Source organism: Misgurnus anguillicaudatus, chromosome 15, assembly GCF_027580225.2.
Source record: "Misgurnus anguillicaudatus chromosome 15, ASM2758022v2, whole genome shotgun sequence".
In the NCBI taxonomy this organism is placed as follows: domain Eukaryota; kingdom Metazoa; phylum Chordata; class Actinopteri; order Cypriniformes; family Cobitidae; genus Misgurnus; species Misgurnus anguillicaudatus.
The window spans coordinates 32,667,352-32,683,270 of NC_073351.2; the positions used below are offsets into that span (position 1 = coordinate 32,667,352).

Sequence of the window (15,919 nt, forward strand, 5' to 3'; positions counted from 1 at the left end):
ATCTAATTATACACAACGAGACCCTACAGTGCAGTGATGCAAAATGACTTTATTAATCATCTTTTCCTATCATTCATGAATAACTTATGAGCTCTCAGGCGTAACCATTGACGCCTGAATTATTGATTTTCAAACATATTTCTCTAACTTAAAATATAGACAGTTGTACCCCTTACATCTGAATATGTTGTTTTGGATAATGGTCATGTTGTGTTTCCTAGTATTTAGATTTTACCATTTAGCTGTGATTATTATGCAGGTTGTGTCACTGGGTCATGGGATGTTATACGTGTCAGATTACTAAAGACAGAATTAATCCACTTCATCTTCCAGAGATCAGGTGTCCTTCTGAATGAACTCTGCAGTGATCCTGGTCTGCGCAGTCAGAAAAAAAATGGTCCCAAGCGGTCACTGGGGCAGTACCCTTTAAAAATGTCTTAATATATTTACCATTTAGGTACAGATATGTATACATTTGGTACCAATATGTACCTCTGAGGTACAAATAGTCACCAATTTTTGTACCAATATGTACCTCTGATGTACTAATATAAACTCTTTAGGTGCAAATGTGTATTATTTGAAAGAGTACCACCCCAGTGACAGCTACCTGTAGGGGCCATTTTTTGAAAAAATTTTCTGAAAGCGTAGAAGATTTTCAACACTGACATACGCATATCAGTTCATGAGTTTTTTTTGTGCATTAGATTGTATAAGAATTTAAGCATGTATAATATAGTTTCCAAAAATGCATTGTTAACCCCTAATCTTTTCTTCTTTGATTTATGAGTAAGATGAATCTACTCATAATAGTCCTAAAATGTGACGCTAAGATCTGTTGAATTGGACTGTGAGGCAAAATGTAATTTATAATGCATTGTACATGCATGTTTTTAATTTGCTTATATACTAAATTTGTTTTGTTTTTTCTTTTACAGACACACGAAGCCCTTGAACATGTGCCTCACTGAGGATGTGCAGTGATTTTTACTTGGCACAATTGTATCTGAGGTCACCTCTTCTCTAGACCCGCTCACACCTCAGGTTTGACTTTCAAACTTTTAAGTATTTGCGTTCTTCCGCTTCAGCACCGAAGGATTAAAGACCAGTTTTGCGACGCTGCATCCGGAATGCAAAACTGCTGAAATATCGCCCTCCATGGTTTCTGCCCGTTTCAAAAAGCTATCGTCTTACATCGTAAAGATTTGCAAAGGAATGTTTACAAAGAAACTGGCAAATACTACGAAGAAGAAAGAGAGCCGCGAAAACAAAAAAGAACCTAAAACCTCCCCCGAGCTGCACGCACGGAACCCAACATTGTCCACCACATTGAAAAGCACAGTTAAAAAGATCTCCAAATGTTCATCGGCACGCAATATATCTCTTGAGGAGGACGATGGACAAAACGACTGTTCCTCTCTCTCACCGACTTTCAGTTACCGCGTAGCAATTGCAAACGGACTGCCAAGAAATGCCCTCTTTCTGAACAATAATGAATTTCATGAGGTCTTGTCTATTGATAGCAATTACTCTGACTCTCTGAACGAGGCGAAACTTGTCCATAGATTCGATGAACAAAAAGCTTACACGATGCCAGTAAGAAGGAACAGGAAGAGTTTGATTAGTTTGGCGCCCTCCGATGGAAGCTCAGAGGGAGAGCGGGGAGAACGTAGCAGTCTTCACACCCTTCGATTAGGAGCTCTGAAAAAGTTGAGAAAATGGAAGAAGAGCCAGGAATGCGTGTCTTCAGATTCAGAAGCTAGCAATTGGAGAAAGACTCTTGGCATCAGAAGCAAATCTCTGGACCGGGCTGGGCGGCAACAGAAGACCACTACCCTGGAGCCAGGATCTAGCTCAACGGGATGTATCAGTCAGACTCAGGATGTGATGGAAATGATCTTTAAAGAACTTCAGGGAATCAGTCAGATCGAGACAGAGCTCTCAGAACTGCGAGGGCACGTCAACGCCCTCAAAAGCTCCATCGACGAAATCTCCAGCAGCGTTGAGGTGGTGCAGAGTGAAATTGAGCAGCTGCGTTCGGGATTCGTTCAGTCTAGACGTGAGACTCGAGACATCCACGACTACATCAGACAGATTAGCCACCAAACCAACAAAGCTGCTCTGAGATTTCTAAATGTGCCTGAGCAGAAGTATGAAAAAACCGAAGAGCTTATTTTTCAAATTCTGAAAGAGAAAATGGGTTTTGCCGAGGCACGCAAGACATTTAAAATTGAACTCGCCCATCGACTAGGGCAACAACGAGAATGTTACAATGCTAAACCCCGACCCATTGTTGTTATATTTTCAAGCCCGCAAGATAGAGATTTAGTTTTGAAAAAATGTTATAAGCTAAAAGGGACAGGCATATCGATTTCAACTGATAGTCTGGCACATGATTCAAAAGAAAGGAAAGATAAGGCGATCGCCTCCTCTCAGACATATGAAAGCATGGACATCAAGGTTTCAGCCAAAGACAAGGCTGAAAGCGATGACTGGGACTCCATGGAAAGTGACAAAGAGCTAGATGAGTTAAGTAAGAACAAATATGCAATTGTGTCCAAACCGCCTCAAAAAAGTAAATCAGACAAGAAAAAGTCTCACGATCACCGGCGCCTTGCCGATGACACTCCGTACTCTGTCCACTATGCTGATAATGCTGCCTACGATGACCCAGACAAGCAAAGCAAGTCCTACTATTCTGACATAACATCTGGATGGCTTTCCCAGAGTGACTACTCTACACCCAAACTCAGTCGGTCCGAATCTGACTGTTCCAAACTTTGCCAGTCATATTCCGAGGACTTTTCAGAAAGTCAGTATTTCACCCGAGTCAATGGCTGCTCCCTGCTCTCATCCTCAGATCAGGAACTTTGGCAGAGGAAGCAAGAAGACATGGCGTCTTCCTGGTACGCTAGTCCTGCCAGTCAAACCTTGAGCCAAGATCAACCTTACGTGGAACATAATGAAGTCGAAACCACTGAGACTATTGACAGCGGTGTAAGTAATGGTCTGGTTTGTGTTTCAGGGGACAGGAGCCATTACAGTGGCTCTCAACTGTCTCTGCAGGGTGATCTCTCACCATGGAAAGATTGGCATCACCTTGAGCAAGGTGCTGATTCAGGTTTGGATGCTTCCACTGAACAAAACATAATCTCTGAGATCAGCAGCCCCTTCGACCCTGCATCCAACCCTGGATTCCCTGAGAAAATTACAAAATGTTTAGAGGTCGATTTGCAGTTTGAAGGCGAAACCTTTTTTACTTTAGATAGCACACCCGAGACGGCACAAGACCAAGATATAGATATAGAACATGAGCTTATTCTCGAAGCTGAGTTGGAGCCAGAACCAGAACAAATACCAGAACCTGAACCAGAGCCGGAGGTTGTAATCGAGCCCATAGCAAAACCAGTACCGGTACCCGTTGCTGAACCACAACCAGAAAAGAAGCCAAAGACCAAAAAGGTCACAGCTAAACCTGAATCGGCTCCACAAACGCTGAAACGACAAGAGGTCCATGTTAACCACCTCCAGCAGAACCAGAAAACCTCAGCCATGTATCGTAGCCAGAGTGAGATTAGAACTGAGAAAGTGGAGGAGGTACCTAAATCCTGGAGCAGCAGGCTCAGCATAGACCTCAGCGAAAAAACGTTTGGCTTCGGAGGATTTGGATCCACCCTGCAGAGAGCCAAGTCGGCTTTGGATTTCGTATGGAATAAAAGTTCCCAAAGCACCAACGCCCCGGTCGAAGAACCAAGCAACACCTCATTCATGGGCAGGTTCAGAACCACGTCCCAGTCCACAGCCAACAGCTCAAGCACAACTATCGACTCTGATGTCTACACAGAACCTTTCTATTACAAAGCAGACGAGGAAGAACAAGCTACTGAGCAACCGGTGGACAATGAGACTCATTATGTGGAGGTGATGGAGCAAGTGCTAGCTAATCTTGAGAACAGAACAAATGCAAATGAGGTCGAGGAGCAGTATCAGGAGGAAGAGTACGACGTCTCCCAAGAGGGGAACCCTGTACTGGAATACGACTGCAGCCTTGATGAGCAATTCGATGAGGAATATAGCGAGGAATATGATGACAATCCGTTGACCGAGGATACAGAAGAGTATGAAGTGAGTATGGTGGAGTACGTTGAAGAAACTGAGGAACAAGAAGCCGAACCTGAGGAACAAGAGGAGGGTAAGGAGGAAACGAAGGAGGTTCAAGAAACGACAGAAACAAAAGGAGAAGATGAAGTAAAAGAGACTGTAGAACAAGAAGATGAGAACAAAAATCTTACAGAGGTTCCTGTGCAGGAAAAACCACCTCCCAAAAAAAGGATACGACCCACCTTTAAAGAAGCAGCGTTGAGGGCCTACAGAAAGCAGATGGCAGAACTAGAACAGCAGATCTTGGCTGGAGGTACAAACCTTTCAGTTTTTTTACAATCTTTAGTATGTGTTATGTTACGATTTGCATTATTGTCACAATTTAAAGTTTTGAAATGTTGTTATTTTATCATTTTGGTCTGGGTTTGCATTGACAGTGAGACACTGGTTCATCTGAGGGCCACAGTTTACTCTTTTGAGGGTTGATTTGAAGGGCAAGCTGATAGTTGCCAGTATTTGATGTTGAGTAGTTAGAACGGCTATTGATTGTGTGTGGGTGCGTGGGTGCCTCTGTGTATTCATGTTTGCCTTTGTGTGGATAGGTCTGTGTTTGTGCGTTTGTCTCTCTTTTGTTTCTCTCTCTCTCTCTCTCTCTCTCTCTCTCTCTGTGTGTGTGTGTGTGTGTGTGTGTGTGTGTGTGTGTGTCTGTTTGTTGTTTCGGTGTGTGTGTAATAGTTGCTTTTGTGACTTTCTTAATCTTATATTGCAAATTAACCATAATTTCATCCATAATTCAATTTATATTTAAACATTTATGGAAAAGGAATAGTTTACCCAAAACATCAGGCCATTACCCTCTACATTGTCTAAATTAGGGATGCACTGATACAAACTTTTTCTGTGCCAATACTGACAGTTGATTACTTAAAATTAAATTTACTAATACCGATAGTTTGGGCTTTTATTACTTGTTTCAAATTATTTATTTATTTATTTTTGTCTGATGAAAGACTTGATGATGGCCTAAACGTCACAGATTTTTAAATAATAAAAGTTTAATTATTTTCCAGAAAGAGGGAGTGTTGCACAATTTTTTCATTTTGTTAATGAAGCCATTAAATCCTAGAAGTGCTGAGCGTACAACCTGAAATTCTGTCACTGTTACCCAATTTAAAGTAATCACACAGCATGAGTAATGCATTTTTCCATGCCTTTTGATTGCCAGGATATAATCTGCCCTGATCATTGGCTGTTTTTAAACAATCAGCCGATGTCTGACAGTGGGAAAAACGGCTTTTATTCAGTAATACCGATTATAGGCCGATAAATCAGTGCATCCTTGTCTAAACATTATCTTTATATTGAACACAATAGAAATGTATACATAGTTCTTTCCTATAAAAAAATCTGTAATCAGGGGATGTCACAAAGATTCTCTTTAAGATATGCTTTTCATTGTCTTTTGAAGCCATTTAATCGATATCATTTAGAAATGTCCTCACCTATTTGACACATGACACCGAATCCCATAACTTCTTGCATAAAGAACTAAAATAACTAAAAACTAAAACTAAACTTTATAACTAAAAGAGATGCAGATATGCATAGGTGTTTATTTTTTATATTTTTTGTGAACTCTATCTTAAATAGCATTTAACTCTTTCACCGCCATTGACGAGATATCTCGTCAATTAAGAGAAAAAGCTTCCCCGCCAATGAAGAGATTTTCCGTCTTTCGCAATACCGCTATTATCCACAAGGTGGCGCCCTTCCGCAACTTATTAAAACCAGAAGTATTGCCCTATGGCAAGCTGCTGCATGTCCGTGTCTGTTTTAAAGATCGCTCTGAATGGGATCTCTATGAAAAGTCCGTCATAAAAATGGAATTATCTCTGCTTTTTGCTCAAAATGTGGTGTTTTTGCAGAAACCTACCCATATTCAAAAGCTGATTACAAAAGAACCACTTAGGTAGGATGAAACGTTTTTTTTTTGTTTGAAAGCAGAGGGTCTGTTCTTTCATTTGATATATTGTATGTTTATATATTTAAAGAAGAACATTTTCTGGAAGGCATTAAACTTTTGTGAAAATCATGAAAAACGCTGGCGCTGGCTGGCAACTTTTTTTTAAAAACGCTGGCGGTGAAAGAGTTAACATTTAGGGCCAGATTTACTAAACGGGGCCAATTAGCGCGAGAGCGCAATTCCAAAAAAAGCGTCGATTGGGAGTGGTACTATCTGCCGATTATTTACTAAAAAGCGCAAAATAAATAATATACCAACACAATCTACTTAGAGCAGTGCAAAAAATGAAGTTTTAAAACCCCTGGTATTGTGTGACTTTTCCTTGTGATTCCTCTTTTATTTCCTCCAGCAAATAAAAAATAACATAGCTTGGCAAACAATGGGTCCCATTCATTAAGCATGCATGCGCACAAATTTGTGCGTGAGATGTGCGTACGGATGTTTTCTTGAACAAATCATGATTCCACAAATTCTTTTGTATCAAAATTTCTTCTAAATATACACAAAAATTCAAGAAAACCTCAAATCACACGTACACGATAATCACGATAATCAAATCCTATATAAACATTAGTAAATCATGTTGCGTGAATCATTTAAATACTCTCCTCCCATAAATTTTGCGTCTAATAGGGAAACTCCTAGAAATGCAAATGCAATAAGGTCAGTCACAAAAATAACTAGACCACACTTTTTCAGTTTTTAGTCAATCCCGACAGTTGTTATTTAACGACAAAATGATGGTTAGCTGTTAGTAAATCTGTGCAGGTTAAGCATGTTGTATAGAAAGTGTTAGTAGATTTTATGTACAAATGATTCCTACACCTGTAAACATCACTTTACCACTGAACTGCTCATCATGTCTGTTATGCTAACCATTAGTTAACAGATGTTTGGAAATAATTACCAGAATGATTCATACAGTATAACAGTTGCTGTTGAATGTTACCCATGCAATCCCATCATCTGTGTCTCTATACATTTTGTACAGAAATGTATTTTCTCCATAGAAGAGTTTTCTTAAAAGCAAAAAAGAAACGTGGATTTCCACCCAGTCTTACTCACACTCACAACGCTCTTGACCTAGATGTGAAAATCACAGGCACAGCGGATGGTAAACCCAGAAGCACACTTTACAATAGCTGCTGGGATACTCCACTCCATTCATGCCGAACAGATGAATTGTAAACTGGAGTGAATCCCGATTACATAAAACATTAGCCACAAACCAGATCAGCTCAGGCCCGACTGCTATCACATAAAATAAGATCAACTGCAATTCCATACTATTGATATATTGTGGAGTATATTTATCAAGGTCGCTTACTTCATGTTTATGAAAATTCATTGCTTCAGTGGGACATTCTCAGATCAGACTGGTTTACTGGTGCCACTGAAAAATATCACTTCACTATGCTACAGACAGGTTTTCATCCATATTTCAAATAAAAATGTGAATACATCTTACAAGATGGAGTTTATGTCAGTGTCAGTGCATACTGCCATGAAAGCATAGAGATGATATCTGTTTCATCAATAATATAAATTGTAATTACAAATATTTTATTAAATTAGACAATGCATAACTAAAGCACTTTCACTAGATGTACAATATATTGTTAGAGCACTTTTATGTGAAACTGTATGTTTTGAGGAAGAAGATGAAAAGTTTAATGTCCTTTGAGATCTGAAAGATGTGACAGGTCCACACTACAGAAGCATAAACCTGTGAAAAGGTACAAACGTTACCTCGGTTGACACAGAGATGCTCTGTTTGACATGTTGGCCATTTCGAGTTTCAGCGGGCTCATCTAATAAGATCATGTTTCATCTGAAAAGAAAAAAAATATTTTGATTGAGTCTATTTTGTAAAACCATTTTAAAATGTTATCCCCCACCAGCATTTAAAAAGAAGTTGCCTGACAGATTTTTTTTGTGATTTTCACAAAAGGCCTTCCGGAAAATGTTATAGAAATATGTATACAAGCAATATTTCAAATAAAAAACAGACCCTCTGCTTTCAAAGAAACAGAGAAACCAAAAAACTCCTATCTTAATTTATTCTTCTTTTATCACTTCTTAAATATGGGAAGGTTTCATCAAAAATGTTGCATTTAAAACAATTATCAAAACACACACACAGTTTTCTATGTTTTTCAATTAGTTGATGCTTCATTGTTTTATAAGTTTGGTAAGCGCGCAACCTAGAGGATAATAGTGGAATTATAGATTACCGTAAACACACTTTATTGGCAGGTAAACGTTTTCTCTTAATTGACGAGATATCTGATTAATGGCGGGAAAAGAGTTAAATTAATTTCATGACCTTCAATTTATGCTCAATTTAATTGCTGTATTGCCAATTTTATTTATTGTAAATAGTAACAAGTTATCGTGGTACTGTAATGACAGTCTAAAGAGATTCACCATTAAGAATATATGAGGAGCTCAGATGCAAAAGCCACTAAATGCCACCTCCATCAAAAATGAGATAATGATATTAATTGAATACTCTCGGCAGGTATTATATGTTCATCAAATACATTCACGTCAGATTTGCTCAATACACATGGCAGTGGCAGGCACCACGCTTTTTTCTGCTTAGAGTTTTCTTTTTTAATTTCTGGTGCTCAGAGCGCTCTTGCAAAAACATGTGGCGCAGCAGGCGGCAAAACTGGAAGGCGTAAGTTGCGCATAAACAGCGCAAAAAACTTTTAAAAAGGCACCTGCCACTGCCAGAAATGCGTTCTGTGTGATCCGCCCCTAAAATGCGTTTCGTTAGATCGCTTAGAGGATTTTGCATTTGATCTCCTCTTGACACCACTTGATGTTTAGCTCTTATCTGTTTGTCCAAAATTTATATTTTTAGACTCTTTTTGCACTGATAAGAAAAAAGCAAGGTGTTATCACTTGTGATAACCAAACTCAAATATCTGAATATGTTATGGTAGTGAGAAAATGCAAATACATTTTTTATTTTATAATCTTTTATCTTTATTTCCTTTTTTATTTTGTGAAATTTGATGTTTTTTTTTTTCAGATCGCTCCATGTTGTTAAGGGTAGTGAATTTAAATTAAAATATTAAAGATAAATGAAGTGGAAAAGCTGTCTGTAGTATGTTGAAGTTGATATACAATCACAAGTTTCAGTGTTCAGCTCTTCATCTCTTATTGTCTATTTAAAGAACTCAAATAAGAATTAATTTGCATGAATAAATATCCTCTGTTGTGAAGACTTTGTCTGTCGTGGATGCTTTGGTTTTCTCTTTTTTCAAGCTTTTTTAATGTTTCGGTCGTCTAAGATGTGTTCGTTGTAGCATTTTGGGTGGTTTGTGTTGTTGTCACACTTATATTTAGTTTTTTTTTTAATCGTTTAAAAATTCTGTAAAGAAATGACAAACTAATAAAAAATATGAACAATGCAAATTTAAAAAGACGTTGCTAAAAAGAACATTATTTGTATATTTGGTGTAAGGCAATGTGTTTACATTGTTTAAGGTTAAAAAACTAATTATTTTTCATATACCTTACATTATTGTTGCCCCTCCTTTCTAAAAACGTGCTTATTTTTACAAAGCTCATCATTCTGAAAAGCGTGGTGTGCTCTGATTGGCCAGCTATCCAGTGCGTGGTGATTGGTAGAATACCTCAAGCGTGTGACAACATGTTACGCCCATTACTATATTTTGAATATCAGCTTCCAAAGCACAGCGTCTCCATGTGGTGGCACGCCATCATGACGGTGGTGGCAACAATACTACAGCGAGAATAAAAGTTTTGATGCCTTTTTTGCCTATACATATGCAAATCTTTCCACACAGTGTTGTAGATATGTGGGGGCGTGTTTAAATTAGGCATTTTTGGAAGGTGTGGATGAGCCTTCACTTTTAGAAGGAATATCTCGTTGGGTTTGAGACGTTACCGATCTTCTTTATACACTAATAGCTTTTAATTCTCCAAAGACAAAGGAAAACGTGAAACTTCATCATATGACCCCTTTAACTATCTGAATACAGTACAGTAATGAATGTGCTCACACGTCAGAAAATATAGCCATAATGCAAAATGACATTAAACTCTAAATCATACAAGTTAAGTTTGAATAAACTTTGAAATAAATGTTTTTCTAATAGAATAAAATGCCTGCATTTTTACCTGGAAGGTTGGTTGCTGTAACATTGATTTTATTGATCTAATGAAATTGATTTCAAACAAACAGGCCACTAAAACAGCACAATACATTAAGACTACAATGTTTTTTATGGCTGATTGATGGGTGACTGTAAAGATCTGCTCAACATTCAGTTTGACCACATCATCCCCAATCTACTAACCAACTTGGTTTAAGCTTACTGTTGCCACTCCTAATGCTGCCATGCGTTTATTGATCTCCAGCGTCCATCTGAAGTCAGTTTTATTATCCACATGGTCCAGTGATCCATTCAAATATTACATTGATCACAGCTGTTACATCTCATCATCTGTCCAACATCAAAGCATCTCTGTAAATGAGGGATTCGGGTGTTTCTAGATCATCTACTGTACTATAATCTGGTTTACCATTGGTGAAACTTAATCTCTAAGGTTTAAATCTACCCATAATTTGGAAATTGTATTTGTATGGATTGATTGTTTGATTGAAAGTCTATTTAAATATACATGAAGGTTCTTTCTTTGCCTGTCACTGCAAACATTTCAGAGCACTATATGATCAATATAGCATCAGGGTAACGTGATATATTGGTTCAAGGTTTGTGTGTTTGTACTGTAAATGAGATATTGCAAGTGAGCTGTGCTGGCATTATTTGTTAACACAATTCATTATAAGTGTGTGCAGTTATTTATAGATAAAAGAGTGGATATGTGCCATTATTTCTAATCTTCCCTTTCTGTCTTTCTGCTTCTCTCCTGCAGACAGCAGCGCTCTGGATACAGAGGTCTTCTGTTCTTTACTTCGCTTGCGTTTTTATATGTTTCAGTCTCTGTGTGTGTGTGTTTTTGTCTATTTATGATTCTTTGTCAAACATTTTGCATGTTTTTTTACTGTACGTTCTCTGTTGCATTGTTTTGTGGTGATTTTACAATATCATATAACAAAAGTCTGACATCACAGAAATGACATCACACTATAACTATACTGTACTTCCTGCTTAGATTTTTAGAGGTTGCATTGCATATATACTGTAGGGGAGAGCAGGGGCGTTTTTTTCAGAAAAAATTTATTTTAATAGATATGTTTTAAACAGATATATTTTTTGCTGTGGTCAATAACTCACAAGTGTGGTTTATCAATACCAGGTGGAATTTTGATCAAATGTAAAATGACCAGTGGCGGCTCGTGACTGCTCATCCGAGGGGCACTAATTCAAAATAAGTGTTCGGAGTGTCATGTGTTGCTTGCGTTTTCAAAATATGTGTTTGTTGCGTCATGCGAACCATGTGCATCACGTGTTTTGTCAAAATAAGTGCCTGCTGCACACACGTCAAAACCGTTTATGATAAAAGAAACGCTCACGTTTACAAAATACAGGCAAGACACTCCCTTAACAGTAAACTCTGATTATGCACGAGATTATGTGAGTATCTGGCAAGCGCGAGCGTCTCTTTTATCATAAACCCTTTAGATGCGTCTGCAGCAGGCACTTATTTTTACAAGACACGTGATGCACACACAATCTCTCGACGAGCAGAACACATATTTTGAAAAAAGTAACCACACACATGACGGGCTACATACATGTTGTGACGAACTTCGCATCGAGCGCCACTGAAAATGACTTCAGTATAATTTCACTTTAAACATAAGTAGCGCATTGTTACGTTTGACTCTGAAAGTAACACACAGGTGGGTCAAAGGCAACAAGATAGATTTTTGTGTTACACTTGTTTGGCCTTGTTAAAATGTAACTGAAAACATTTTTTATCTTTGCAAAAAATATGAAATTACATTTTTATTTTACATTTCAGTTTTATAAAATGTTTCAAAAACAACCCAAACAGTACAAACTTTAATTGTTGAGAATAAAACATTTTTAAGACGTATGAACCCTATGAAAATGAAATTAAATCAAATTAAAATAATATAAATTTTTTAACATAATGCAAAAGTATTAGCAGCGGGACAAAAGTAATAAATGTTACTTTCATCCTGACAGGAACTCCTGATATTTAAACCCGAGTTACTTTTATTTTGAAAAACTCTGAGAAGTCAAACTTCAGGATGCGTTAGAGCACTAAATACCATTTAGATTGATCAGTAGATTGTAACACATGAAACAAAAACACAACACGTTAAAAGAAAAAAATTACATTACTTATTTTAGGATATTAGGAAATTACTTACATTGGTCAAAAACAGATTTACGGACCTACACCCGCAAAACGGTGAGGAAATAATGCAATATTTTTCAGCTCTGTCAAGGGTTGCGTGCTAAAAATGTTGTCATAGTTTGAAATGAAATGTAATCGGGGCTCTGAGAAAATTGCATTGTTACTTTCGTCCTGCATTACTTTCGCCCCAGTTCTCCCCTACGTGAACATCGCTGTCCCTGGACAACGAAACCAGTCGTGGTAGTATGTGTATTTGTAGCAATTGTAGATTTTTCTTTTATGCCAAAAATCATTCGGATATTAAATAAAGATCATGTTCCATACAAATATTTTGTCAATTTCCTACAGTGAATATATCAAAAACTTTTTCTGAGTGGATGCAGTTGTTTAAGCGATGGTTCACCCAAAAATTTTAATTCTGTCGTGGTTTATTCACTTTCATGTTGTTACAAACCTGTATAAAGGTGATCGGTTTTCACATTCCTCACAATATCTTCCTTTGTGTTCATAGGAAAAAATAAATGTATACAGGTTTGTAACGACATGAAGGTGAAAAAATTATGAGAGAATTTTCATTTTTTGGGTGAACTATCCCTTTAAAACAACGTCATTTGGACAACGGGCAATTTTCTAAATATTTAGATTTTTTGCACCCATTCCAGATTTTCAAATTTTGTCCTATCCTAACAGTTTCCAGCAGATGTATGAATCTCAATTTAAAATGCCCCCTATGATTGGTTTTGTGGTCCAGGTTCACAAATCGTTGGCTTGTAATCATAGGGGAGAGCTATAATAAGTGCTATATAGCACCTATGTAGAACCATAATTGGTGCCATAGCAATACTATGGCACCACTTGACTGAAGATAGGTGCTATATGACACTTAAAGTGGATCCCTGAGGATCTATGAGTATGAGCCAATAAACCATTTTTAGTGCAATTTCGCACCATTTTTTTTAAATGTAAAAAATGTACTTGTAGTACAACATATGTAGTTTATCCATTATCACCCAGAATTTCTTTGAGGAAGCTTGTCGTCTCTTTTGCTTTTTTAGGATTTGTTTACATATATCAGTTTATTGCTTTGTCTTATTGTTTTGTGCAAGTCGTAAGTGAGCTGTTTTCTTGTTTGACAGGGTTGTGTTAACATTTTGGATCCAGCCAAACTGACAGGTGGAGGGTAAGTAAAACCGTTATCAATCTAAAAGCACACGCGAAACACTGAACTGCTCTCTATACATTTGTGTGCATATCTGTGACTATGTATTGAAGGATGAAGTATTATCCAGTCATTTATTTAGATGCTGGAGGGAGTTTAGGTTCAGTTTTATTTGTGTGAGGATTTCGTCCCCATCTGTTCTTCACTGACATATTGTAGTGGCAGAAGAGCAGCAGTGTGTTTTATTATTATTTTGGACCTGATCTGGTGTTAATTGTTTTGCAATGGGATGTCTCCAGGTTAATGAATGTAGTGGTGATGAATTAAATTTTTGGTAATGAGTTGTTAAAAATAAACCAAGCACTGTTGACATTTACACAGAGACCCCGTTGTCACCGGGCACTGATGATGTCAATAAATGCGTCAAGCATATGTGCCCCGTCTCTGTATGCAAATTTAGACGGTTACCCATTGGTGCCGATCCTGTGGACGCTTTATCCACTGAAATAGATGGATAAATGCCAGATATGCAAATTATCGCTTTTGAAATTCAGGAGCATCTCTGATTGGTGGATCTCATGAGTTGTAATATCTACAATCCATTGATGCATAAGCTGAAAAGGCGCGCTTCACATTTCGCGCCTAAAACTCTGTGGAAAGCACGACTGCGCCACTTTCCTCCTTCTTTACAAACATAGATATATATACACTAGTTGTCGCATTGGAATTCTAAGCATGTGTCAAAACCGCCGCCATCTTGGATCAGGGGTCTTGTCATAGGAAGTAGCTAGGTAAAGCTGCTATCTCCGCCTGTACTTCGAATTCATGGATAATGCCGGACTTTTGTGCTGTGTATGGATGTTAGGCCTACGAGCACTATGCATTATAGTTAGAAAAAGTGGATTTTCATAATATCAAAACTTTAATTTTTTCTGGACTCAATGCTAAATACATGTCTGACTGTTGAAACGAACCAAAAGAAAACCAAGAAAATCGCATCCATGACGATTTATGGTGATTTTATTTGACGCTGATGCTGGGCTGCTCCCCTGTTTCAAGATGGCGGCTCTATTTGACGCATTCGGTCGAATGAACTGCCGTAGCCAAGGCGACATCTAGTGTACATATCTATGCTTTCCAAAGTTCATATTAATTTGCACAGTATGCACATGACATACTTCAAAAAGTGTGTTTTATGCACTGTCAAAAAAGTGGTCAAAAATTGGTACCAACAATTTGGTACCAATATGTACTACTATGTAGGGGTGCGCGGGGCAAAAACGAACGCGGGGTTATTTGTAACACGGACTGTTTACATTGTTGCACAAGGCTGAGCATTTTGTTTATCCCAGGAATTTTTTTTCACGCTGCCAAAAGACGATCTCCCGCAAATTATTGGAAATGTATATTGTTTTTCCAGAGAGTTATTGATTAAGTGTTTTGGTGGCATGCAATTTTTTCAACATAGTTTTTTTTCGGTTTCTAAGTTGGGTGTGTAAGATACCAAATGCAATGCTATGTCATATTAATCAGTGTCTTGTTGACTAAAACATAGCATTGTTTTGAAATATGTCTGCAGGTCTTAGCAACTTTTTTGGTGGGCTTAAAAATATTTTGACCCAGCGGGGTTAATTGTAACGCTGTGTTAACTAACCCCTCAGCCCTTACGATATGAAAACAGCTAACGTTAGCGTAATTCTTGCGGTTGTTTTAAATACACTACACACGAATGATTGCTGGCTGCCAACAACATAAATATGCCTGTCTTATCAAAATGAATTTTTGTTCATATCTTTAATATTGATTGAATAAGGTCACGTCAAAGATTGAAATCATAATGAAATGAATGGCTAAAATCAGACTTTGATGCTCATTACCTCAGAATTTTATTTTGAAAATGTTTTGGCATAATTGTGCTGCTTTTTTGTATCCATTTATAATTGAACTATTGTTAGAAAAGGGCTGGATGAATGAAAACAGTGTGGATACCTGTCTATTATAGACCGATATATAAACAATATTCAAGTATAGACAAAATATTTTTGAAATATTTGCCTGCAAACTTAATTTTTATCAAGTGTTACAACTAACCCCCTGCCTGTTACAATTAAACCCACCTATGGCGTAATTTGTAACGTTTGCACTTCTGTCACGTTTGATGTAATTGTCCAAGAATGGTAAGTACTAGAAACAAATTTCAAATGTTCATTTGTAGCAGAGATGTGTGTGTTGCTTGTGTAAAAATATAATTAATCAAACTCAAATATTGTTTTGAATGATTGAGCCGAAACCAAAAAGCGTTAGGT

General features: G+C 37.5%; 1 protein-coding gene across 4 annotated transcripts in view; it reads left to right on the top strand.

Annotated features, from left to right (window-relative positions):
* The window catches only part of LOC129418593 (protein unc-13 homolog C), a 237,743-nt gene that overhangs the window by 41,300 nt on the left and 180,524 nt on the right, over positions 1–15,919 (top strand). For all 4 annotated transcript variants that reach the window (XM_073853802.1, XM_073853801.1, XM_073853803.1 and 1 more), the window contains 3 exons: positions 939–4,414; positions 11,039–11,061; positions 13,591–13,634. In XM_073853802.1, coding sequence (XP_073709903.1) covers positions 1,159–4,414; positions 11,039–11,061; positions 13,591–13,634 — 3,323 coding nt within the window. In that variant the 5' untranslated portion in view covers positions 939–1,158. The remainder of the gene's footprint in view (positions 1–938; positions 4,415–11,038; positions 11,062–13,590; positions 13,635–15,919) is intronic.